The sequence below is a fragment of the Chamaea fasciata genome, unplaced genomic scaffold (genome assembly GCF_029207755.1).
Source record: "Chamaea fasciata isolate MVZ Bird 193981 ecotype frontalis unplaced genomic scaffold, bChaFas1.0.hap1 SCAF_13, whole genome shotgun sequence".
NCBI classification, from domain to species: Eukaryota; Metazoa; Chordata; class Aves; order Passeriformes; family Sylviidae; genus Chamaea; species Chamaea fasciata.
In genome coordinates this window covers 11,229,875-11,255,263 of record NW_027094098.1, presented here as the reverse complement: position 1 = coordinate 11,255,263, position 25,389 = coordinate 11,229,875, and the positions used below count along the sequence as shown (strand labels likewise).

At 44.6% G+C, this 25,389-nt stretch overlaps 1 protein-coding gene across 3 annotated transcripts in view; it reads left to right on the top strand.

Annotated features, from left to right (window-relative positions):
• GRIP2 (glutamate receptor interacting protein 2) overlaps nucleotides 1–25,389 on the top strand; it is a 135,453-nt gene that overhangs the window by 61,707 nt on the left and 48,357 nt on the right. For all 3 annotated transcript variants that reach the window (XM_066195404.1, XM_066195406.1, XM_066195405.1), the window contains exons 2-7: nucleotides 13,190–13,270; nucleotides 16,457–16,592; nucleotides 17,362–17,507; nucleotides 20,321–20,407; nucleotides 20,675–20,750; nucleotides 21,373–21,518. In XM_066195404.1, the coding sequence (XP_066051501.1) occupies nucleotides 13,190–13,270; nucleotides 16,457–16,592; nucleotides 17,362–17,507; nucleotides 20,321–20,407; nucleotides 20,675–20,750; nucleotides 21,373–21,518 (672 nt within the window). The remainder of the gene's footprint in view (nucleotides 1–13,189; nucleotides 13,271–16,456; nucleotides 16,593–17,361; nucleotides 17,508–20,320; nucleotides 20,408–20,674; nucleotides 20,751–21,372; nucleotides 21,519–25,389) is intronic.

The window sequence follows — 25,389 nt, the reverse complement described above, 5'->3', positions numbered from 1 at the left end:
GCAGGAACTGGAGAACAAAATGTTTGGAAACTGGTGGAGGTGGGCGAGCAGAGCTCCACTGGCATTCCCTCCTTTCTAAAGGATCCTTTATAATTCAGCAGCTGACTCCAGCAGCATCATGAGCTATAATAGGCAATTAGCTCCTAGCAGATTTATGTGACACAGTGTTTTATAAGCAAACAGTCCTGTGTGTTTAGTCATTAAATGGACCTGCTGTATCTGATGTTCACGGAGACAGTCTCTCCCCTCTTGCCTCCCTGAGCACTCAGCTCTCTTGCAGCGGTATGGATGCACAGACATCCATACTTGTGCAAAACTGGTGGAAATGTATCATCAGCAGCTGCCTTTGGTCCTGGCATGCAGTGGCAAGAGGTATGCTTTTTGCAGTATTTGCTCTTGGAGAATTCAGACTCCATCTAGAGGTTAAAGAGGTGGGAATGGGAGATACCTGGTGCAAAGATCTCCCCCCACAATCCTGAGGACCCTTGTTGAGGTGAGAGGCTGTTGGGTGGGCACTTGCACAGCACCCTGCCAGAGGCTTGCAGCCAAGTGGTTGCAGTGCTCTGCAGACCTCCCCAGACTTGGAAAGTACTCAGGTTTAGTATTCATAGTTAATTTTAGATATACCTGCCCATGCTGCTCTTCCACACATCCATTACACTCGCAACAGAACCTGCTAGTTTTAATTTTTATTAGCACAAGTGCCTTGTTGAATCAAAATTAAGTGGGTATTTGGGAGAAAGGCTGTCACATGCATCTTCTCTCTTCCCAAAGCTCTGCGGTTTTTAGCTACACCTGAATTTTCCTGAGTTCATTGCTACTTCCTATCATCTGTAAGCTGTATAACTCCCAGCTGCAACCTTTCAGGTGCATGTTCCATCTTCTCAGATGTATGGCCTTATTCTGGTGTAAACCTGCCTGGCCTTGGGTTGTGGTTCATGGGGAGAAGGCAGGTTTGGGGTGCAGCTGGGGCTGTGCCACTGGAACTGCTCATCCCAGCCCGGGAGAGCCCCTGTGCCTCTCCCCTTCTCATGCAGGTTCCCCTCTCTTGTTCAAAGGGGAGCAGGTGCTTGCCTAGGGCAATGCAAAACTGACTTTTCCCTCAGTCCTAGGCATGAGTCTGCCAGTCCCTCTGGCATTTCTGATGGTTGGGAAAGCTCAGACTCTCACCAAATTGCAAGTGCTGTTTTAACCAGTGTCCCCATTTCCCAGCCTGAGGTTCTTTGTGGCCAACACCTTGCTCCTGGCTAATCCTTTGATTGCCATGGTTTTAGGTTTCAAAAAGAGCCAAGGGGAAATTAACCCACAGAAGTATGAGCCTTGAACTCATCACAGAGCAGGAATTCTATGTGAAAATCTCAAGATTGTCTCGGCTTACAGGTACTCACAAGAAGCACCTTTGTGAGCCTTTCGGAGGGTCACAAAGCACAGCTTGCAGCATTTTATTCTGAATTTCACCAGGAGTTTCCATGTCTTTTGTGAATTGTTGTGCTGGCCGAAGGTGAGACTGGGTTCTCCACCTGATTCATGTCACCTGTGTGATATAAAGCAACTGGAAAGCAGCACAGCAGTTTGCATGAAGGCATCCATTGAAAACAGCTGGAATACATTAATAACTCTGCTGGAGCAAGGTTGCATCCATCTTTCATAGTGGACAGATGCTTGCTTTCATCAAAGTGGTCCTGTGCTGATCTTTGACATCAGCCTATGTGGAGGCTGGGATGTTGGCAGTGTCTGAAGCCAAGTCAAGGCTTAATGGGAAGCAAGAAGTGGGCAGACACAGGAGCTGAGCTTTTTGGAAGCAAGATTTAATGGGCAATTCAGGCAATTTTTTAACAGCTGGTTTGATGAGATCAGGCTGCACCAGTTCCAACATCAAATAACTCGGAGCTTTGAAACTTCCATATTTCATCTTGTTGTCCTGCTAAATCTGATATTCCCTGACTCTTCGATTTCTCTCCTTCCTCCTTCCTTTCATTTTCAGCGAGGCTCTTGCTTGAACTTTCTTTAGTCTTTTAGCTAGAAGCTTATTCCATCTCTCACACAGCTCCTGTGAATCCTCCTGACACAGTCTAGGATAAAAGCAACCTGGGCATGTACATGGGCCATTGCATAAGAGATAGTTTGTGTGTCAGAGTCTAAAATCTACATATGTTTAGATCAGTCATGAAGTGGGAACATCTGTATGCCTTCATGTATAATGGCTTTTACCACATAAATGAATAATCCAACTCCCACGATTTGGTATTTACTTTTTTTGAAACATTGCTACTTAGCTGAATACTGAGAGAGAATCACATTTATGGGAATTAAGTCTTAGTCAGGTTTAGCAGAGCTTCGTGGATAAGCTGGAAACAAGTCTAAATGGGGTGCCAGAAATCTTTCTTTTAAAATAGTTAATGCTGTCTGGAACTTCTTCCTTATCTTTTGACTCCCACTGGCTTTTAAGCACTTTGCATCAAAATGCAGTGCAAATCTGGGATAAAGCACCTGATTTGCCACCTTCTGCATTGAATGTCTTCCTCTGTGATGTCACCTCTCTGCAACACTAGCTGTCTTTGCAGTGCTGAAATAGGTTCCCAAACCTTGGGGGCTTCACTGTGAGCTGGGGGCTCCAGCTGGGCATTACCCCATTGCTGGCAAATCTGGCTATGAGATGCCTTGGTGCACTGGCCCATGGGATGAAGCAAAAAGCTATTGGAGATACGTTTTACCTACATCTGTTTGCTCACTTCACACCTTGATCCCTAGCTCATGCTTTTATTAAATGTTACTGCACCGAAATACATCTCTTCTGTTGCCAGTGGTTTTATTTTGTTTTATTTTTTTTTCCTGCTGCTTTTGTTTTCCTGTGGATTGCAGGGATTTTCTTATTACTGTTGGCAGTGAGATTGATGCATGCCACACACGGACCTGTATCAATCTCAGCCACCTCTTGAACCGGCACTGTAAATCTCCCAGATTTGATTCTTCATTTAATTTTGCTGTGCCTTTCCCCTGAGTCAGAACAGACTTGTAATTGGGAGCAGAGAGGGGGGTGCTAACCTGGACACATGGCGGGGTGACCTTCCTTGAAAAAGCCCTTCTGGGCTCCCCTTGCCCACCCCTTGTTGTATCTTGCTGGTACAAGTGTCGCTTATGTCAAACTGATGAGATCAGCAGTTTGATTTGCTGTTTTCCCAACTCATCTAAAGAGTTGTGTTTTCTAAAAGGTTTCCTTAAGCTTGGTTTCCTGCTTTTCAGCTGGTCTCCACATGGACTGCTCTAAGTTTAGAGGTGCTAAAATTTTGCATGCGCTCTTTAGGGCACATAATTTACTTTTGTAATGAGGACTCTCTTTAAAGTACTATACAAGTAAAACAAAACAAAACAAAACAAGGCATTACAACTGCAGCTAAGTCCCTCTTTGTATAGGATTATGAGGCTGAATGTTGGCACAATGTCTTTTTATCACGTCATCTTCCCTGTCTGGTGAATCCAATGGTTTTTCCTTTGCTTTGTCTACTGCCTGTCACAAGAGATTTGCTCTTGACAACTTACCTGCTGAACTGGGAAAAGTTATCTGTCTGTAGCAAAGCCCTGAATTAAAAACCATTTTCTCAAGCCCCTAATTTACAAACGCAGGAATATCCAATGATAGTTTTTATTACTTCTGCTTCTATTTCAGAACTCATGCTTTATTTTTTTTTTACTTCCTATCCAGGTATATATTGGGAAGTGGGTATTCCAGTTTTCCTCTGTTTGAAATTAAACATCTTTTCACCAGAAAAAGGAAGCTCAGGGAACCCTATCAGTCATTGCTTTTTTTGTCTCTGCTGCAGTAATATTGATGTATCCTTCTGCTTCATTTGAGGTGAGATCTCAAGCTTTGAGCTGGTCAAAATTGCAGAAAAGACTTATTACGGGCAAAAATTACTCTTTCACTGAACAGTGATATTTCTTTTCAGCCAATTTAATCCCAAATGGCATCTTCACCTGTTTTGTTTCAGGTTTTTTTGTAGGACTGGGTTGGGACTGAGCCATTCAACATCTAGTCTCACTCCCTGCATAATACAGGTCAAAGAGCTTAGTTCCTGTGAACTGTCCTCTGAATTGCCTAAGGGGTGCCAAATGCTTCTGAGAAATATGTTCATCCGTCACATCAAGACATACTGTAACACAATGTCCAGGTGGTTAATTCTTTGCATTCAGTGGAAAGAGAGGACATGCACATGTTCCAACATCTAGGATGCATCTATAGCTTTCCTTCTCAAATTCTGGCTCTCTGCCTCTGCTCTGAGGAGTTCTGTGCTCTCCTGCGAGGCTCACACACCAGACCAGCTTGCCTTCTCCCTTCTCTTCAGTACAGCACTACCTTGTACTTATAAACTCCCTTGCTCCCTGGAAAGTTAACAGCCTCTTGATTTAACAGTTCTTTTGTAAGATCTTGGAGGATGAAAGACAAGTACCGTTTTTAAAGCAATCATAATAGGGATCAAAAGGGAGTTTGTAAAAAGCAAAATAGGTGCAAGAATTTACTATCACCATCACGGCAGCAAATTGATCTCAGTTTCAGAAGATGGAAGTCCTGACTTCTCCCTGTTCTGTCACCCCCAAGCTGTTTGTGCTTCATGTTCCCACCCAAGCTGTCTATGAGGGTGCCCAGTTCTTGGCACTGGCAATGGTTTTTGAGTCCTGTCTCCCCATCCCATCTCCTCCCTGGACGTCTGTGAGTCTAATCCTGGTATTAGGTAAGACAATAAAAATCCCAACAAAACACTATAGATGACATATCTTTTAAAATGGACATTGATAATGTTTTTGGCTTCAACTATTGATATATCACAAATAAAAGTTTTTATTTGTGGGTGTAGCCTTTTGACAAGCTGCCTTAGTTGGAAGGCAGCCTGGGGCCAAACCCTGTGCAGTGAAAACATTCATGATGGTTTTCATTTAAAACAAAGCTCGTTTTCCTTTTTTGACTAACTCCAGTGTTTTCAAACAAGTTAGTAATAGTGGCCTCTAGACTTAGGTAGCACCAGTGATTTGAGTGCTAAAGTCTAATAAACTGAGAGTACTTAATTTCATTTGATGGAAAACCCACAATAGAGCTGTCTTTTTAAATTTGATTTTACTCCACAGTCACTTAGCATGGCATTTGGTGCTTGAAAAAAGGTAAGTCCTCAGGGTTTGGATTCAGCAGGCTGCATTTCTTTTCCACCTCCATATTTAAGAAAGAGTTTGGAAGCTTACATGGAGTTAATAGGGAAAATTGGTTCCCTTGCCAGTTAGGATTTACTGCTGCCTGCTGCTTAGATTAATAAATCCAGTTGTATCTAGTGAGGCATTCTTCCTTGGGAATGATGTTAGACTTTATTGGTCATTTCTCTCTATATTATAATTGCTAACTTGGGTAACTTTCATGAAAGATCATTCTGAAAATATATCTTATTCCTCTTTAATCTTTACTCTTGATAGTTAGTTTCTTCAGATAACACAATCAGTATATCAGCAATATTTAATCTTTCCAGCTTAGTGTGGGACTCTTCCCACTACACTCTATGCTGCTTAATAAGAGAAATTGCCAGATTGACTGGAAAATGTAACTTTAATAACATCATTTCAGGCACTAGAATCATTGAGAAATAATAATCTCATGGAGTTGGTTTCTGCACTATTCTTGTCTCTCGTGCATAAAATTACTGTGAATGCTCTGTGTGAGTCTGTGTGTGCAAACAACCTGCAAGGGGCTGAGGCCACTGGGTCATCCACAGATATAAACTGATGAAGCTGCCTGAAATGCCTGGGAGGGTGAGGATTTCAGGAAGGGAAGTCTCTCTCCATTTCTCTCTATTTTTTAACACCAGAAATGCAATCATGGTGGGGACTGCTTAAGAAAAGTGAACTGGAGAGGGCTCAGTGAAGGAAGAGGGATCTTCTTGGTGTGGATCTTGTTAGAGGATTGTTTGGAAGAGATGGATAAAAGTGAAGATTCTTGGGGTTTGTTTGGGAAAAGCTATTTGTACTGAAGATCCAGCCTGTGAAATCCCTCAAGAAGCTCTTATTAAGTCTAACTTAATGCACAAAATCATAGAATCAGGAAAGAGTCATTCCTGATACTTTTAAGTGAAAGAAACAAAATTACAAGCTACTTCAGAAGAACAACATAAGCTCCTCTGTGAACAGAAGACCAAAGGAATGCTTAATTTCCAGCAGTTCTGCATCCACTATACTCTGGTCTCTTCCCTACCATGCAGAGGAAAATGAGTGGTGAAGTTGGTCTAAAGTTAGTTTGCACAACAGCTGTTTGCTTTTCTGAGAGCAATAACTTGAGTCTTTTCTACTCAAAACACATTTTTATTGAAAGTTACAAGATTATAAACTTCTTTCAGGCTGCACTCTCTCTCTCCCCTCCAGGCTGATGGATATTGGCCACTGGGTTCCAGAGGTGCAGAGGACATTAGATGAACAGCATGGGAATTTAATTTTCATACAAAACGAGGAGAGATGAAAAAAGCTGCTTTTAATAAAAAAATTTAGTCACTTTTTCAGGTATTTTTCTTCCATCTTTCAGTACAGCTTGAGTGGAAATTAAGAACTGCTTCCAGCTACTCTATTACCCTAGGATGTGCTGATTAGATAAAGTGGCTCTGTGTTGGCATCCAAAGCAAAAATGGGAACAAACAATGCATTGTAGGAAGGGCTCTGGTATGTAAAAGACATGAGTGTAATGGCAGGTTGATTGTAGATTCTTAAATTGTGAGTTTTTTTAATTTCTTCCCCCCTCCCCCCCCCCCTTTTTTTTTTCTTTTTCTGGAATGTAATGTATTTAATGAAAACATGAGGAGTACCAGATGTTGGCATTGCAAGCTGAGTCCAGCATTCATTCTTATCAGATGGGACTTGGATCAGTCCTTGAGAGGTGTTTAATATCCTGTGAAAATTGATGTGAGTTAAACCTTGCCAAAGCGTGGCTTTTCTGCAGAGCCAACTTAAATGGGTTTTGTGCACACAAAACTTGTTTACTAAATGCAGAAACTCTTCCCACATCTTCATGGGAAGCAGGAATCTTCCATCAGTGTTATCTGCCACAGACTTGCAGGGGGTAAGAAATATGCTCTTGTATCCCTTGGAGGCCAACCTGCTTGGTAACAGGGACATGTTCTGGCTCATATCTTGGTCCCACAAAGGCCACTGCTATGCAAATAATTATCTACAGCATTTCAGTTGAAAATGATTGCTTCAAACAACTTGTTCCTTTAAAAGTAATTTTGGTTTCTTATTACAAAGAAAAAAAAAAAAACAAACCCAGAAGAACAAAGCATGGAGTTTCTGTTGAACAATAGGTTATTGTATTTTCCTAGAACTGATTCCTGTGAATACAGCAGCAGGTGTTATGAAATTGTACATGCCTGAGAAGGGTTGGTAGGTGAATGAATACAGAAGAAAAGAAGGAGAGATGTGGAGGGTGTGGGGAGATGAATTTCATGCTGTGTGTGCTGAGGAGAAGAAATTAAGAAGTACAACTTCCTCTTGGACTACCCTTGAAGTTTGGACAAGTTCTTCCTGGCTCAGAACCAAGGAGCAACAACTACACAAGTGGACGGAAGAGCTGCCACATCAGCCTCTGGTGACACAAGAAGCTGCAGTTGATGGGGCATGTTCCCAGGCCAGGGTTGGGAACACAGCATGGTTACAGTAGGGCTGGCACAGGGACTGGCAGCAGGTTGATAACAATTTTTCCCCCAGAATTATCTTGGGAAATGGGATAAAGCTCAGTTGTTGTTTTGGGGGCAAGAGTCTTGTTTCCAGCAAGGATGGTTCTTGTATAGCATGGCTGTTTTCCTGGGCTTCCTGTTCACTCAGAAATCTGTGGTGAGAGAAGAGGAAACTTCCCCAGCTTCTCATTTGTCTCTGGGTATCTCCTGAGTATGAGCTGGGAGGGGATTTGTTGCCAGTAAAGGGATAAATAAGAGGCCCTTCACAAAAGGCAACCTCTGCAATTTTTATCAGATTTGTTGATACATGTATTTATGAAATTAGGGAGGAGCTGCTCCCTAAATAACTTGGTCTGTTCCAGCCTGAGCTCACTGGTTAAGGGGAATTTTTTAAATCTTCCCGGTGCAAAGGAAGGCAAAAGCATTTCAAAGTGCTGCTTGACTTTGGATTAGTGCTGTGGGAGAGTCCCATGGAAGGTGCCCTGGACTGAGGAAAGGGGGAGAGCTGTGGTGGGCACTGGGTTTTTCACTGGCATGCTTCCAAAAGCCTACCCCACCTTCTGCAGAATGAAAAATGAGGAAACACTGGGCCCTTTCAGGATTGGGTTGGGGGTTTTGTTTGTTTGGTGGGTTTTTCTCTTTTTTTCGGATGCAGCAAGCTAAAATCAGTGTAATGAAAATGAAATTGTGGTGCAGAATCCTAAAGCAAACGTGACTTTCTGTTTTCTTGTTTTAAGCACAGGATCATGGACTATCTTGTCTAAGGATTTAGTGTATTTGTTGCTATATGCTTGGATTAGTTTTTATGTAGGGCAGAATTATGCGTTAGCTCAACTTTTGCAGTATTCCAGGAAAAGCAGTCTAGAAATCACTGATAGATATGCTTCTTCTGTTTCTTGGGGCTCTATTTATTTATTTTTATGTTTAATGATACAGAGGCAAAGCACTGTATTTCTAGGGATGGGAAAAGAACTGAGCAGCTGTACTAGTTATAGTGAACTCATGTTCAGATCCTCCATGGGTCTGAGGAGCTGTGGATTTAGATGGGCAGAAGAAAATTCGAGCCACCTGCTGAGGAAGGCTTGGGGAAGGTGGGATCCTCCATGCGAACAGTCCCTTATCTGAAGGAGACGTGGGAGGAGCTCTTGCTCTGCAGTGAACTTGGTAATTAAGTAGTTTCAGGAAATCATGCTGTTTGTAACAGTCGTCAATGGGCTTTTTGTTTTCCTGTGCTGGGCTCTCTGGCTCTGCTTGTCTCCATGTTAAAGGCTAAGTGCTTTGAAGACGGGAGGCCACCGCTGTGCTGCTCTTGTGCAGAGCTGACACTGACGCCGCTGTCCCCAGCCTGCTGCCGTGGTGCTGAAACCACCCAAACTGCCCTCGGGGAGTTGTGCTGGAGGGGCAGTTGGGTACAGCCCTGTAATCAAGCCCAAATCCATCACTGGTGCATGAGATGCCCCTGGCTGTGCTGCCGTGTGGAGTGCCAGCCTGGGGAGAGTGGGAAGGATTGTGTTACCGTCCTCTGATGATGATGGTCCAGCCCCTGGCCAGGCTGTAGTGGGGGCTGTGTCATGTGGGAGATAAAAACCAATTTAGGATTCAGAATGGGTATGCATGGCTGTATCACTTTTCCTTTCCCTTCCGCTCCTTCTGGTAACATATCAACTTCTTAAAGGTGATGAGATCCCTAAAGATGCGTCTAGATGATTATAGTCTGTTTTTGAAGTACATGTCTGCATCTTCAGGCACTCAGAGATCTTTAAAATCCCAGGCATTGGAGGTTTGCTCCCAGAGCCACAGTTTGAATCATCACTAGCTGCCTGACCCACGCTTGTGTACCCCTGGCTGCTCTTTGCCTGACTACAGATAAATGCCTCCCTTGACTTAGAGAAATAACTCTCCTCAAAATGGATCAAATTGCAATTAGTTTTAGTCATTTGGATTTCTGCTTCCGGCCTCATGCTTTTATTCTAGCAAAAAAATACCGACTTGCCTTAGTGTGAACAGCTTTTGGGTCTTAATGCTGGTTTGGTGTTCATTTCTCTAAACAAGGAATGCAATTACCCTGTAGCAAAATAACTGTCTCCAACTGTCTTTTTTCCATTAAACAAATGGGAGGTTTTACCTCTTGGTCTTCCCATCAGATTAATGCACATTCTCTCCAGGAACTGTCTTAAAATGATCCAGGAATCTGAACAACTTGCAGACAGCAGCCTAATTGTCACAGAATCTGATTTAGCCAATGCTCATTTTCATTAGGAGGTGATCTCTGCTAATAACAGAGACTAATAGCTCTTCTAAATGAAAAAAAAAACCCCCAAACCTTCCTTTTTCCCCCCACAGGCAGGGATAATGAACTCCTAAATCAATGCTCTTTCCAAGGAGGCCTTTTCCCCCCCATTTTAACAGAGTTTGGTTTGGCAGCTTAATGATGTCAGGAGATCCTGGTGCCTGTGCTTGCAGGGGTAGTGGAGTCTTCCCCGACCTTCCTTTACTCCTGCCCCCCAACTAAAGCATGGAGATTTTTCCTGCTCCTTCATCTGTCCAGTTTGTTTTAGAAGGAATGAGATGGGGATTATCTCTTATTTACTGTCACTGTATGTGGTACACTGTGCACTGATGTGTATCACTGTTCTGCACTGCTTCTGCATGGGAGGAGAGTTCAAAGCTCTGTGAGAAGGTGTAGAGACTTGGATGTTCTTCTCTCCCTGGTGTTACGTAAATAGTAAGGCGTGTAAATAGTAAAAAATATTGTCAAAGACTTACAGGAACTTTGTATGTTGCCACAGATTCCCATGGGATCAATATATGGAAAGTGTTGCAATCTCAGTTTTATTGAGGGTCTTATGTACTTGGTGAGCTTTTCTGAAAGGTCTAGAGCCAGCATTACCATCGCTGCTTGAAAACCATCAATTACACAATCTTGTTTTGGAAGATTTCTGTCCCGCTTGGTGTGAAACAAAAAGCTTGATAAATACAACTCTAATAGCTACAGCACAGATTGCTTGCAAAAAGAACCTGCATGGGATTAAAAAAGAGTTATTTTCCCCATTTTAAGGAGAAGAGAGGTTCATGGATTTTTAGTGCTTGGGTTCGTGCTGCAATTTTGGCCAACTGAGCAATCAGGCTGGTTACCAGCCTCACCTCCAAACTGGTGCTGTGCTAGGCAGAAGAAATAACTGAGAGCACAAAAGGAAGCAGTTCTTTTTTTAAAAAAAACCCCAATGTAACCCCTTGCACAAACAAACAAAAAAGTTCATAAAAAATGATTCCATTATTACCAGCTTGAGTGGCAGAGCAGGAAATTGGCTGCAAATGAACAAAGAGCCGAGCACACGGTGGGGATGCTGCTGCAAGCAAGTGCCAGGTCCCATTTCAGCTGGTGGGGGATGGAAGCCTCCTTTCCCGTTCAAACATTTCAGCCAGATAATGAGGGGAAAAACCCAAATATTTTTCACATAATCAACTGAATTTGGAAGGGAGGAGCAATAGGAGAAGGGGAGCTGTGGTGCTGATTATTTGCTGTTGATGTGGCTGTCAGGAGCAGTGGGGTGGGGCAGGGGGGGTCGTTGCTAATTGCCAGCAGGGCCTGTAGCTCGGGTCCCTGCTCTTGGCCACTTGACTGCTGCTGGAAGCTGTTGTTAATGCACAGGCAACCCGGTTTCTTGCTCAAAGGGAAGCCAAGGCATGTTTGCCAACAACTGTTGGGGTAGAGAGGGCAACCAGTAGTGAATTGGGGTTTCCTATCAATGTTAATCGGGGCTGTGATGGGGAAATGAAGCACAGAAGGGTGCCTGGTTCGGGGCGGTGTGTTTATGTGAAACAGATGGTTCTCTGCTTCAGTGTGCCAGCAGATTATGGAGCTGGCTTTGAACCATCTTGCGTGGTTTCCCAGGAACGCGGGGATCCCATCCACAGCAGAACGTCACTGCCTCGAGCACATTACCTGGGGCAGAGCTGGCAGCAGTGCTCTCGTGTGGAAGGCAGCTGCATGCTGGGGTGGTCCTTGTCATCCGCAGTGGCCTGTGGCACCAAAGGCACCCTGATGCTCCAGTGCCAGCGGGAAGCTCCAGCCCTGGGTGGCCCAGGGTGTGTTGCAGGTGCCTTTTCCACAGTTACCTCCAGTGTTGAAAAAGAAACCTTGTGCTGGGTTTCCTGAACTTTAGGGTTCCTCTTCCAATGTGCTGCTGCATTTGGGAAAGAAATAAAGGGTGGTTGTATCTGTTGGGAATGTGGGCAGGGAGCAGTTGGATCGGCATTGTCCTGCTGCTTCCCTGGGAATTGCCACCTTCCTTTGTACTCCCAAACCATCCCTGTTATCTGACTGTGCAGTTCTGCTAGGGATGCAGTGACAGAGAGAGGGTAAACCAGGATATTGGGAAAAACCTTCTGGTGAGGGAGACTAAGATTCACACCATCTTTTTTTCTGTCTATGGGGAAAGCGGGCTGCCAACAAACTGAACGTTGGGATTGAGTCATCTTGGTACAGACCCTTGTCCTGAATGGGGCTGAACTAAAATTTTTGTTCACTTTGTATGGAGTGGGACAAAAACCTCTTAGTAACTTAAATGTAACTTACTTAAGGGCTGTGGACAGGAATAAATGGATAAAGTTTTCAGTAACCTATATTTATACAGTCATGTACAACTTCTAAACCTTCACAGCTACTGAAAAATGCAAGAATGTGGTCACTGAGAATGGAAGTTACTTGGTACTACATGGTTACTGGAAATTATTGATTGGAAAAATGCCATCTTTTTATGAAATGCCATAAAAATAGACATTTTAGATGAATGGAAATGAGATCTGTAGAAGCATGCTGCTTTCTCTGCAGATAAGCTCTGTGATAACTCTGTAGCAGTCTTCCAATAGGACAATACAAAGATATTTAGATGCTTCAAATTTCAGCTTATGCTGGACAGTGTATAATGCTATTCTCTCTTCACTCTGACTTTTTTTCTTTTAATCACTTAAAAGAAGGTGCTCTCTATGTTGTACAGAGGCTGGAACTGCAGCAGGAAAATGTGATTCTGAAATAATGGGATCTATAAGAATAGGCAATTTCACTCAAGTATAGTGATTTAGTGCCCTGTTAGAGTCCTGATGTGTAACTACATTTCCAAAGACCGTAAGTTTCTTCACAACCATAATGACAGGCCTGAAACTTGTGAGACTAATGTCCCAGCTTTCTCTATCCTCAGCTGTTCCACTTAATTACAGAAGTAAGGGAATTTTGTTCTCTCCTAACAGATTAGCTCCAAGAAGAATAAATCAGGTAATGTTGCTGCCTTCCTGTTTCCCCTCTCTACAAGGTGAGAGCCCACAGGGTACAGTGCAAAGCTGGGGCTGGTAATGGTTTTTCTTGCCTGCAGTCTGTGATACAGATGTGATTCCAATTTTGGTGTCACCAGGACAACTTCTTGAAGTGCTCTGATTCAGTTGCTTGTGGCTTTTGGTACTAATTTCAGCTTCTGTGTTTGCTCTGCTCACAGATGATGGCCCTTACTCAAAGGGGAGCAAGGACTCTGGTGGGATGGACGCAGCCCTGGTCTCCAGGAGGCAAAGCATCCCAGGTAAAGGAGGGGATCAGCTCCTGCTCCAAAACATTGGGAGATCCATTACATTTTACCTGGATACCCCTAAAATGAGTAAAACCCCTCAAAACACTAATTTTGATGCATCTATCAGCAGGACTTTTGGAGGAGGACAGAAATGGATGGTGGTTACTGGCCTCAGTTAGTGGTGTATTACTAGTACAATCCCTGTCTTGTGTGGAGCTGTTGACAGTAGTTGCAGGGAGCTGGGAATGAACTTATTCCTGTGCTGGATTGACACTCACAAAGAAGAAAACAGCAGCAAAGGAGAGAGGGAACAAACACTGCCATGGCTGAGCTCATCAGGGAGGGAGGGAGACTGGCAGTGTCTGGCAAGCTTTGAATTTCCCACATCTGACTAAGCTTGTTTTGATATTTAGTCAGTCACAGCAAATTTTTGTGTGAGATAAACCTTCCCATGCAGAAACACCCTGGGGGCTGAGGAGGAAGTGGAGAACTGGTAGTTCATTTTCCTCTATTGGTCCTGGACTTCATGTGCTAACAGCACTCCAGCAGGTCTGGATGGGCTGCCTTGCACAAATCATTTTCTTCCTAGGAAAGTCAGGGACCTAATTTTGACTTCTGGCTGCTAATGACCCAGTCACAGAGTTGGTTTAGTGTGTTCTAGGTAATGGGGAGGAAGTGGGGCCCTTTTGCTGTTGCTTCATCATTCATGACTTGTTCCAGAGGATATTGTCCATCACATTACCACTGTAGTCAGCCCTGATGGGGAGAGGCTCACAAGAGCCAGTGCATCCAACAACCCCAGCTCAAGGCATCTCAATGGGGAGGGAAAAATTCAGGTGTGCTCTTTCTGCCCTGGGATGCAAAATCTAATCATATATGCCAGTAGAAGAAATCCAAGACTGCTCATATATGGTGCTTAAAGACTATGTGTCGAAGGAACAGATCCTTCTTAACCAGCTCACTTTTACACTGTGTCGGTCTGTGACAGTGGCAGTAGGTTTATAGAGGCATGGGGTCAGAATTCCTTATTGCTGACCTTGATTGGTTTATCTCAGGGACTTGCCTTTTTTGGAGCAGTGATTTCTCCTTGAACCCATAATGATGGGTAACTGCATTCTGGGAGTTCTCATTTTAAACACTTATCAAGGATCAAAATTAAACCCCATTGAAAAGCTAATAATCTCCCCTTGTGGCACCATCTGTGTTGATCAGTTGTGACTGTAGTTGAGAGCAAATTTGCAGGATGATGCTGGATGTTGTTCTTTCCAGCACGATGGAGAGTTCCCCCCAGTTTCTGGCAGCCCCTGGGCTCCCAGGATGGTGAATTGAAAATTAACTTACTGCAGTTGGCAAGGGATCAAAACTGAGTTTAAAGAGCAGAAGTATTATGGACCTGACATTTTTACAAGGAGCTGCCAGTGCCACATTAAATGGGTGCCCAGCAGTGCCTAAATGCCTGCCAGACTGGAGTTAGATTGCAAAGAGGTTCCCTACTCACATTAATCAAGTGCACAGATTATTCTTGGAAGTGCTTTACAAAACACGTAGTGCATGGCAGGGCTCTAAGTGAGCTGCAGTTTCTGGTGCCCTGGTGGCTTTGAACAGGAGCAAAGTGCTGGTGATGAGGCACCACAGTGCCAAATGACCCCGTGTTTTGGATGGGTGGAGGAGGCCCTGCACCAGCATGGATCTTCTGTGTCAATATGCTGTTTAAGGGGGCCTGCCTTGCTCTGGAAGTCAGTGTGCAGATGTTCAGAGGTTTCAAATGTTCTCTCTCCAAACAGAGCGACTCATTTAAGCCTGGTAAGGTTTTTCTGCGCAAACAAGCACCTGGGCCATTTGCAGCATGGGGTTTTTGTCCACATCTGTGGGGCTGCTGTTTGTTGTGTGCTGCCAGTGCCCATCACCACCTTCTCCTGCACAGCCTTGGAGAAAGGCACCCTGTGTGGGGGTGACTGTTCCTCCTGTAAAATCATGGAAGATTTCAGTACACTGAGATAGTGGAGGTAGATGGATAGATGGATAATGCTATAGACAAATTGTGTTAAAGCTTCTGAGACGAGGCTCTGACAAGGTGTGGACGTCATCCTGTTTGCCCAAGGACTAGTCCCCTTTGAGCACAGTGTGAGGCCTGTTGTGTGCAGTATTGCAGAGATGCCTTTTGCCAAGTCTTTGGAGCTCTTGATCTTTTCCTTAGGCCAGGACTGACTCTCCTGCTCACTTACTGCCCTTTCCATGCCAAATCCAAAAGCTGGAATAATTTAGGAACCTGGTTTTTGTAAAACCGAGATGATCTGTGATGAGATGAAACTCATACCAGGTTGGGCTTATATGTAGCTGCTGGACAGACAGGAGTGTTGTCTTGGGCTAGAAAAGAAAAAATGTGTGCTGCCTGCAGCACCCAGAGAAGCAGTACTGGTGCAGCAGGTGTGGGATGGGCATTCCCTGGACCTGGACCTGTGTCTGATGGCAGGCAGTGCATGTAGAACAAGTCACGGTGTCAAAGTGACTCGTGTCTTCAGTTCCAGCTGTCGATGAAGTGGTAGTAGGGAGTTTGACTTGGACTAGGTGCAGATGGGTGAGCAAACTGCTGTGAGTGAGGGAAGCTCCCCCTCCACCCCCTGATGATGGCAGGATCCTACCCCTCTCTACATTGTGTTCTGTATGTCCCAACTGTATTGATGTCTCATGATAGTTTTTTTAATCACAGTATTTAAGATCCACCCTGTTCTGTCCATCCAGGCAGCTACTGCAGGTCCACATCTTTTGGACCTGGATGCAGCAGCATCCTCCTCCTGTGTAACTGTGGCCACCTGACAGCTCTGTTAATGCCCCTCTATATCAAACATAGTTCCTGAAGTGGTCTCCCTGGACCATTGCTGAGCTCCCATCACTCTGGTTTTGAATTTTTCTACTGCCTTCAGCACCTTGAAGCAAGGTTTTTACTCTCTCATTAGCCCTTACTGCCCTGCTTTGTCTTCCTTGGTCCTTCCTGTCAGACCTGCATGCAAACATTGCTGTGGGTCTACCAGGACACACTTCTGTTTTACAACTTAACTCCAGATAAACAGAGGCTTTTTCTTCATGCTAGTTGTTCAAACCATCTCAGGTCTGCTTTCCCACCAGAAAGGGGTGTCGTTGGGATTGAGAGGAATGTTCCTTCCTCTGAGTTGTTTGTCCTTATTCCTGATCTTTCAGAGGAGTTCAGAGGGGTCACAATCGTGGAGCTGATCAAGAAAGAAGGAAGCACCCTCGGTTTAACCATTTCAGGTGGCACAGACAAAGATGGAAAGCCAAGAGTCTCCAATCTGAGGCCGGGAGGACTGGCTGCAAGGTGAGAAATGGAAATAGGGTGCAGTGAGCACAACAGGAATGGAGAGGAATAGTTGCATGTTCCAGCTACTGAATGGATTAGAGTTATAATTAAAGTAGTTGGCACCCGAGACCCTATTTTCAAGTGGCCCAGAATGCAAAGCTGTTGCTTCAGGAAGTAGAACATCTTCTATTTTGAGTTATTTCCTATGCTCTGTGTAATTATGCTCTGAAATTTTGTGTAGGGATATTTGGGATTCTGTGAAATTAGGCAGCCTTGTCAGGAGAGCTGCATGGTACAATACATCTTGATCAAGCTAAGTGGTTTAATATTGTATCTGTTCTGAATACTGAGTATATAAGTAATATTATTGGCTCAGAAAAGGAATGGGCAAAGAAAGGCTCCAAGAAGCAGGAAAAAGGAAATTGTAATTGAACAACTTGCCAAAAACAGGCAAAAGGAAAGATGTTTTCTCTTTCCCTGCTGGATTTTTTTCAGACAGCTCTTGGTGTGCTTTTCTTTGGCTGATTGCTCTGCATGAATGAGAACTGAGCAACAGCAGAGAGGTTGTGAACATATATGCTGGAATTGTTGCTATATGTACAGATCTGAACACTTGCCACTGGGAGAGATATACAGCTTCAATTTTAGCACTTCCCTCTGAGAGCAGACACATGCAATCAGACAGCAGACATCAGTCCAGCACTGCTGGCTTGTTCAGGAAGTCCTGCAGTTACTAACCAGCTGGAGACTTTGTGGAGACACTGCTTTTTATTTTATTTCTTTGCAGGAGTGACCAGCTGAACGTGGGGGATTACATCAAGTCGGTGAATGGCATTAACCTGACCAAGCTGCGACATGACGAGATCATCAGCCTGCTGAAGAACGTGGGCGAGAGGGTGGTGCTGGAAGTAGAGTACGAGCTCCCGCCAGCTGGTGGGTGCCTCTTGGACAACGCTGCTCTCTCTCCTTGGCTGCTTTTTGTCCTGGGGTGCAGATGGACCTGCTTGGGCAGAGCTGCCGTGGCCAAGGCAGTGTCCAGGGGCGTTTTGCCGTTGCCTTCATCTGCTCGCGTGGGCGGTGGAGGCTGCCGAGCTGTGTGCAGTCGGAGCAGAGCACTTTTTCCAGCACAGTGGGTGCCTGTTCATGCACACTGGCAGGGGATGGCTGATTAGGTCTGTCTTGCCTCGGAGTGACTTGACAGCACAGGCCAATCTGCCTCCTGATGCTGCTTCAGCTTCTCTTTTTCCCTTTTAGAGTGCGGCTACGGGAGGTTTAGTTCAGTCTTAAACATGTATTACCAGATGCCCTTTTCTGAACTGTGGCAAGTGCTGTTAGTCCTCCAGATTCTTTGAAGTCTTACGTGTTTTTAGAAGGGAAACTGAAGCAATCTGCTTTCCAGCTGAGGGGCCCTGGCAGAAGGTGGCAAGCCCAACTAACAGGGCTTGTGTCCTGTTGTGGGAGACTATATGCTCTTGCCCCCATTTGTTTTGATGATTGATGTTTCTGGTTTAAACAAATTCCTCAATACAGTTTCTCATCACTGTACAGTCTTTCCATTGTGAGTACAATCTCCCCAATTATTACTCATTCATTTACCCAGATCAGTCAGACGATTATTGGGCAGAAGAAATAGAACAACTAAAAATAAAATGACAGGAAAAACAAAACTAATGAAATCTAACGTTTTTCCTGAGATAGGAAGATACTTTACACTTCAGAGCTTTGCTGTAGCTGCCGCCTTTAGATGAAAAAAGTATTGAATATAGAAATGACTGTGTAAAGCCCAAAAGAATAAAATCTAATCTGGAATAGATGAATTTGTATCCATCATTCCCCTCTCTTCTGTTGTAAATGTTAGTGAGCTTTTGCATACACCTGTGGTAAAGCCAAGTAGCTTTACTGTAGCTCAAGTCTTCCAAGTTCTCATGCTCCCTAGAGATGACCACTCTTAACCTTTCTCCGTGGTATTCCTTATTCTCTGTGATATTCCTTATCAGGAATCTGATAAACTGTACTTACCATCCAAGGAGTGATGCCAGCTCAATCAATAGCAGCAATGCGAGATGTCCTCAGCTTTAAATGAGCAGGAAGAGCACACTGAGATAGTGACTTCTCTCCGGTGAGATTACTGAGGCTGTTTATGAATGGTCCAAACAAAGAAGCACTGCAAAATACAGGGAATTGTCAATTATTGCCTGATTCCAGCTCATTGTGGGCTTTTATCTGCTGTGAGGGTTTGTTATTGCTGTGTATGCTCGCCCCTCTCTCTCTGTCTTTTGCTGGGCAAAGAGCAGAAATACAGTGCAATTCAACAGCTTGTGCTTGCGGGTTTGACTTTTTCTCCCCACTTTGTAATTTCCTGCTTTGAAAGAGATATTGCAAGTCTAAGTCTAGTTTTCAGGCTTCTGTGTCATATCATCTCTTTCATAAATAAACCAAACCTTGTATTAACACTGGCTTAGGTTTTCCAGCTCCCACTGATCTTATGAGAGGCTGTTGCAGCACTTCATACTTCAATGGTTAGGACAGAAATTGGATGGCTTCTGAACTCATTCGTGGATTCTTTATACCCTTTTCTTGGTATTTGAGTATTACCCCTTGGCTGGGAGCCTTCCCATGCCCTGAGCACTCCCTTCTGGAGTATTTCTAGGCCCTGTCCCTGTTAGCTGTCTGCACAGCAGCAGGAGCAAAGTGGGGACAGTGTTTGGAGGTTTATTTGGCCTCACTGTAGCTGGTCCCCAGGGCTGTCTGCCTGCAGGCAGTACTGTGTCTCCATTGTATGTCTTTTGGGTTAGCTTGAGGGCTGGGCTAAGCCTAATTTGGCTACAGGTTGCAATCCCTGGGGGCGCTTGGCAGAAAGGATGAGTGTGGTCAGTGAGGACAGTGAGGAGATTAGCTTCAAAACTCCCCTCCTGAGCCAAGGGAAATGGCAGCGTGGATGTGCCGAGGGCAGCCTTCATCTCCAAGTCAAGTTCTTGACCTTTTTTTCCAGATTATCCTCATGGCCATTAATGGCACTTAGTTTGAAAATTAAGAATTTTTGGAGTGGACCAGGCTGCAATGACATAGGCAGTTCTGGGTGGATAAGACTGGGAAATAGTCCCATATTCACTGCAGTAGTGCAATAAGTCATTAAATAGTAGGGGATGTCAAAAGATGAAAACAATTTCTTTCTTTTTCTCTTTACTTTGTACATTTTGTATTTTGTACAAATAGTACTGTGTATTTAACATAAAAATACTGAATTGCCCCAAGGATCAGTTTAAAGGATTCACTTAATCTTTTTTAAAATCCAAAATATGAGAGGTAAGGGAAAAAAACCAACTTTATGCATTGAGGATTTGGGATTTTCATTTTCTTTAAGGTCAGCTGGTGACTTGATTCTTTATGCTGCTGCTGGATTTTTTTAATAAGTTTCTATCTGTGGCAGAAGCTTTTGAGAAAAGCTGAATGCATTAAAGCCAGTTGATAAACGAGATGGTTTTACTTGAATGTCAGGGTATTAACCAAGACAAATTTGAGGGGAGATGCACAACACTGAGCTGGTGAAATCATCCTAAAACCTGATGGCTGGCTCTGATAAAGGCTCATATGTCCAGGTTGGGCTCTTTTTGCTTCCAAGCAGGGAAAATAAAATATGGGTTTTGGGCAGGACTTTAATTTCAGTGTCGTTTGGATGAGTTTTAATACTGTTTTGCACTGTGGTTGGAAAAGGCTTATCTGGGGTGTTTCTCTCTTCCTTTCAGTGCCAGAAAGCAGTGCTGGCATTATTCCCAAGACCATTGAAGTGTCCCTCTACAAGGAAGGCAACAGCTTTGGCTTTGTGCTGAGAGGTTAGTAGCTTCTCCAGTGAAAAGCAGAAGCAGAGGTGGGAAGTGGGAAAAGTAAGAAGGCGAATGACAAAAACCTCAGCTAAGCAGTCAAAGCGTGTCCTGGAGAGGATCCCCTGCAGCCTCTAAGGACTGCCGGCTGCCTAATCTAGGGCAGTCATTTTGCTGGCAGGCTGTGTCAGCTGTTATGTGATAAATGTCTCTTTCTCAGCGCTCTCACTCAGACTTTCAAACCTCCGGTGACTTACGGCTCTCCTGGTTTGATTACAGGGGGAGCCCATGAAGACTGGCACAAGTCCAGGCCGCTGGTGCTCACCTACGTGAGGCCGGGCGGCCCTGCAGACAGGTACTGCTCGTGTCACACCTCCACATCTGCCTTCACAGGACAGACCAGCAGCTGTCCTCGCACTCCTGAATGTGTCCCCTTCCTGTCCTCCTTCTGGTGCCTCCCCAAGGCTTCTCATGCTGGTGGGGTGGAATGCCAGCGCTGGTGTGGCACCTGTGCTCTGTGGGGAGGTGGCACGGTGCTCCCAGGCTGGCCCAGTGCAGATGTTGTAGTTGATGGCAGAAACTGCTCTTGCAGGGACAGCCCCTTTGTTAGCCCTGTGCAGCTGAATCCCGGATGCTGTGGTGGAAATCAGGAGCCAGTCTATCCACTCTCGTGCTGATAATTTAATATGATGGGCCTGGTACTATAAATAACCCAGACTGTTGTCCAAGGAGTGTTCTTCCATCCTACAGGATGAGAGTAATTGACTTCCTAATATATGTGTGTGTATATATACACACACATATACATGGTGTGCATGGTGTGCACACACACAAATAATATATGCTTATATATTTACATACAGATAATATAGCAAATATATATATGTAGATATTTATATAAAGAGATATAGATTATTTATCTAAATATAAATAAATATACATGCATAAAGAAGAGAATTGCCTTTGGCTTCTTACAGGGAAGGGTCCTTGAAAATTGGGGACAGGCTGCTGAGCGTGGATGGGATTCCTCTGCACAGCATGACCCACGCTGATGCCCTCAACATCCTGCGGCAGTGCAGCCAGGAGGCACTTTTCCAGATCGAGTATGATGTGACCATCATGGGTAAGGACAAGATGGTTGTGATGGCATTTTTTTCTCTGTCTGCCTGGAAAGTATGTGAGACTAGAGACAGTAATTGGGATACTCAGTTTCAGTGGAAAAATCGCTGAGCAATGTGCTTCCAGCATGGATGTAGGGGGTAAAGTTCAAAGCTGGCTTTGTTAAATGCATTTGAAATGCCCTTACACAGTGATGTGTCTTGATAGGAATGACGAGTGGCTTTAGAGGAGGGCAAAAGGGGATTTTGTAATGTAGGCAGAGAGTGCACAGGAGGAGTCAGAACTAAAGGGGGCTGGAGCGCTCTGCCAGCACTGCAAATAGCACTAATAAATGTGTGCAGAGGAGGGAGCTGCATGCAGGCATAGACTTGCAGTGGCTTTGGTTCTGAATTTTGACCCTGCTTAATTCTGGAGCTATTTCTTTTCTTAGAAATGTTACTTCAGATCTGCTTCTGAAATAAATGAGGGGTGATCGAGTACTTGACCCCAAATAAGACAGAATTTACTGGAGGGCAGAGGATGAATATTTCTAAAAAGCATTTTACTCAGTTTGAGGGTTTGGTGGGTTAGTGGTGGTGGTTTTTTTTGGTGGTTTTTTTTTTTTTTTTTTTTTTTTTTTTTTTTTTTTTTTTTTTTTTTTTTTTAAGATTTGATTTCAAGTTTCAAGCCCTGGGAAAGAGTTTATTATTAGCTACTGTAAAGTCATTTTGAGCTAGCTTTGTGACACACAGCTGTTACTGCAGAGAGCATTGTTAATGAGTTTCAGGTTACCACAGATTTTGAAGCTGTGTTGGTTCTGGAAGCTTATTGAGCTGTGTAGTAGATTGTGATGTTTCATATACATCTCCAGAGGGGTTTCTGCCTTCCTGGAGCCATGAGCTGGACTAGGTTGGAGTTTTTTCCACAAACATCACAAACCAGTCCAACATGCCTGAGCCTAGGATTCAGTTCGAAATAAGAGTCTGTGATATCAGGTTGTTTTCTGATTTGTCAGTGTGGAGGAAAATAAAGAGAATCTGAAGCAGAGGGAGTTCGATGCCACATCATCCCTGAGGAAAGAGAGCTGAGAACACCAGAACTGACCTCTGCAATGTGCACCAGGATAAGGGAGCTCCTTGTGACAGCCCTGAGGCCTTTCTGCTTCCTGTTGAGCCCCCTCACCACAAGCTTTCCCTTTCCTTTTGGTAGAAGGTCCACAAGCATGGACACAGTGGCTCTCCCCTGGGGGGTGGCTGCCAGGAGCTGGGCAGGGTGTGCCACAGACAAGTTCTCCATGGAAGAGCTGGAAGGAAAAGCTGATGCCTTGGCAGTTGCCTGCACACTGCCTGGCTTCTGCCACACCACAGGAGCAGCTTCTCTTTGGAAACTGGCTGCTGCTGCTCATGATAAAGAGGAAACACTTAAACTGTGGGGAACAGAAACTACCCAAAGCCTATTTTCCACCTTTCTATGATTTTTTTTTTGGGTAAATGGGCAGTAAGGGATGACCATTCCTCTTCTTGCAAGCTGCTCCAGGGAGGGGGGCAAATGGAGGTAAGGAGAGAATTTACATGGAGCTGTCAAGTCTGAACAATAGTAAATAATTAATTGTGCATAGGAAATCGGCCTTTTAGGAGGGTTTGTTGTTTTTGCAGTCCATGGTGCCTATGTTGCAGAAAGCTGCTTGTTTTAGAACCTGACTTGGAGCAAAAATAGCCATGAAGGTGGTTTGGTGTCTTGGTGTTTCTTCTTGGGTAACTTTCTCACCTTAAACTGTGAGTGTAGAGTGAACATGGAGGGACAGCAGGGTTTTATGCAGTGACTCTCCATCTTGTTGCTAATCTGTGGACCAGAACTAGATACTTCCTAAAAATGTAAAACCTTCCCCTTTCTTAGATAATTTCTTCCTGGAGAGTGCTCTCTGCAACCCTGTAAAGGAATATATTTGTCCTGCTTTTTTATAAGGCAAGATGATACAGAACATGTAGCTTACAACAATCTTTGCAGACAGTTTTGCCAGGCAGCAGCTAATAATTGCAGTGGGAGATGAGTACATCATCCCCAGCTCACAACTATTACAGCTCCTGGAAGATGATGACGGAAGGGAAGAGCTGGTGCTGATAGTGGTCTGGTAGTATTTTCAGCCTAAAAGAAGGACTCTTAATTCTCATTTTGAAAACCTAGTGAAGGGACTGGGGGCACCACAGTAAAGTGGTGGTTGTCCTGTTCATCCTCAGGAAAACAGAGGTTTTTACATGGTGCTCACTCTGCTGCAGCTGGGGGTGGTGTGGGCTGACCCTTGAGGAGGGAAAGTTGTTTTTCTGCATCTGTCATTGGTGAGAGACCAGGGTTGCTGCGGGGGAGCATTGAATCATGGCATTCCCCAGCTGTCTCTGTGGTTTTCCAGCCAAAATTGTGCACTGGGGATGATGTGCATGAGGCCAGCCCTACTCTTGGTGTGAGGGATTTGGCAGCTGCCTGCCATAGCCATCGAGCATCCCCTGGCTGTTGGGATTTCACCAGGGAGGCCAGCCTAGGATGGGACCATGGCGGGCTTTTTGTCAGGTTGGCTGAGATTTCTCAAGGCCACTGAAGGAATTAAAATAATCTGCTATTTCCATTTAAAAGGAGTGCCAATTGGGCATGGACCTTCCTGGGGCATTGGGAAAATCTCTGCCCTTTGCTAATGCCAGATGATCTTTGCAATGAACAGATGCTTTCCCATGGCTGCACTTTGTCTCATGGGCCTTTTAAAAGACAGGGGAGAATGGAAAAAAAATCATCTCAAATAAACTGAATAGCCAGAAAATGGTACTTGAGTAGTTACTTTGTAAATAATCTGTGTGTGCCATGTACCAAGGATCTGGGCTGCAAGCCTTTAGGGTTGACTCACGAAGGGGGTAAGGTTGCTGCCAGAGATGATGGATGAGCAAAGCGCTTTGCTGTGTCCTTTTCCTCCTCTCCCTTCCCCTGGTTCCCCCTCCACCCATTCAGTTTTAGGCTGGAGTTTTCTAAGCCTGTAGAGCTCTCCTGCTGTCTGAGTGGAGGGCTGGTAGTGTCCCACAAGTGGGTGACTTGTCACTGTCTGCCGAGCAGTGGCAGGGGCTAGAGCCTGAAGAGGGGGCCCAGGAAGTCAAATGCCTCCATGTGCCTGCAAAGCTGCAGGGGACAAGAGGTGCTGGGCTGTGTCAGGAAGAGGGGTAGCTCCCCAGTTATGCTCTTCTAGGAGTTCTTGGTTTGTTTTGTTTGCATTTGCAAGGGAGGTCCCTTGCGCCTTCCTCTTCCCCCTTTCCCTTCTTTTCATTTTCCCTTTCCTTTTCCCTTTCCCTTCTTCTCATTTTCTGTTCCTTCCTCTCTCCCAAAGTGCATTACGGCAGACAATTTTTTTTTCCCTACATTATGCTTGGCTTATTCCCCAAGCAATTGCACTTTCCAGGCTGGTTACAAGAGCCATTCCTCCTTAGAGAGGTGAGCAAAGCCAAGTGACGCTCAGAAACCTAAGGCAAGAATGAAAATCCCCCAACAGTACTTCCTTAAAAAAAAGCTGCTGAGAGAAAGATCCTCTAGAAAACCCCCTGTTTTGAGTGGTGGGGTGATCACCTTTCCCATAGCTTCAGCACTGGGGTGAGTGGGAACCTGGAGCAGGCTCTGTTTCCCTTGTATCCCTCACTATATTGCTGAGTACCCCGCAAGTGTATGGCTGTGAACAGATGTTGCACAGCCCTTTGTGTCCTGGGAGGTTGTAGCTGTGCATGATAGTGCAGAAACACCTCCTGGTGCCAGTGCAACAATGCTAATGGACTCCTTACAGTAAAGTTATTGCATGGCCTGCTCTGTCCCTTCTGTGTTTCTTTCTAAGATTAGCTCGGGTATAATAGCTCCATGTTAGTCACACC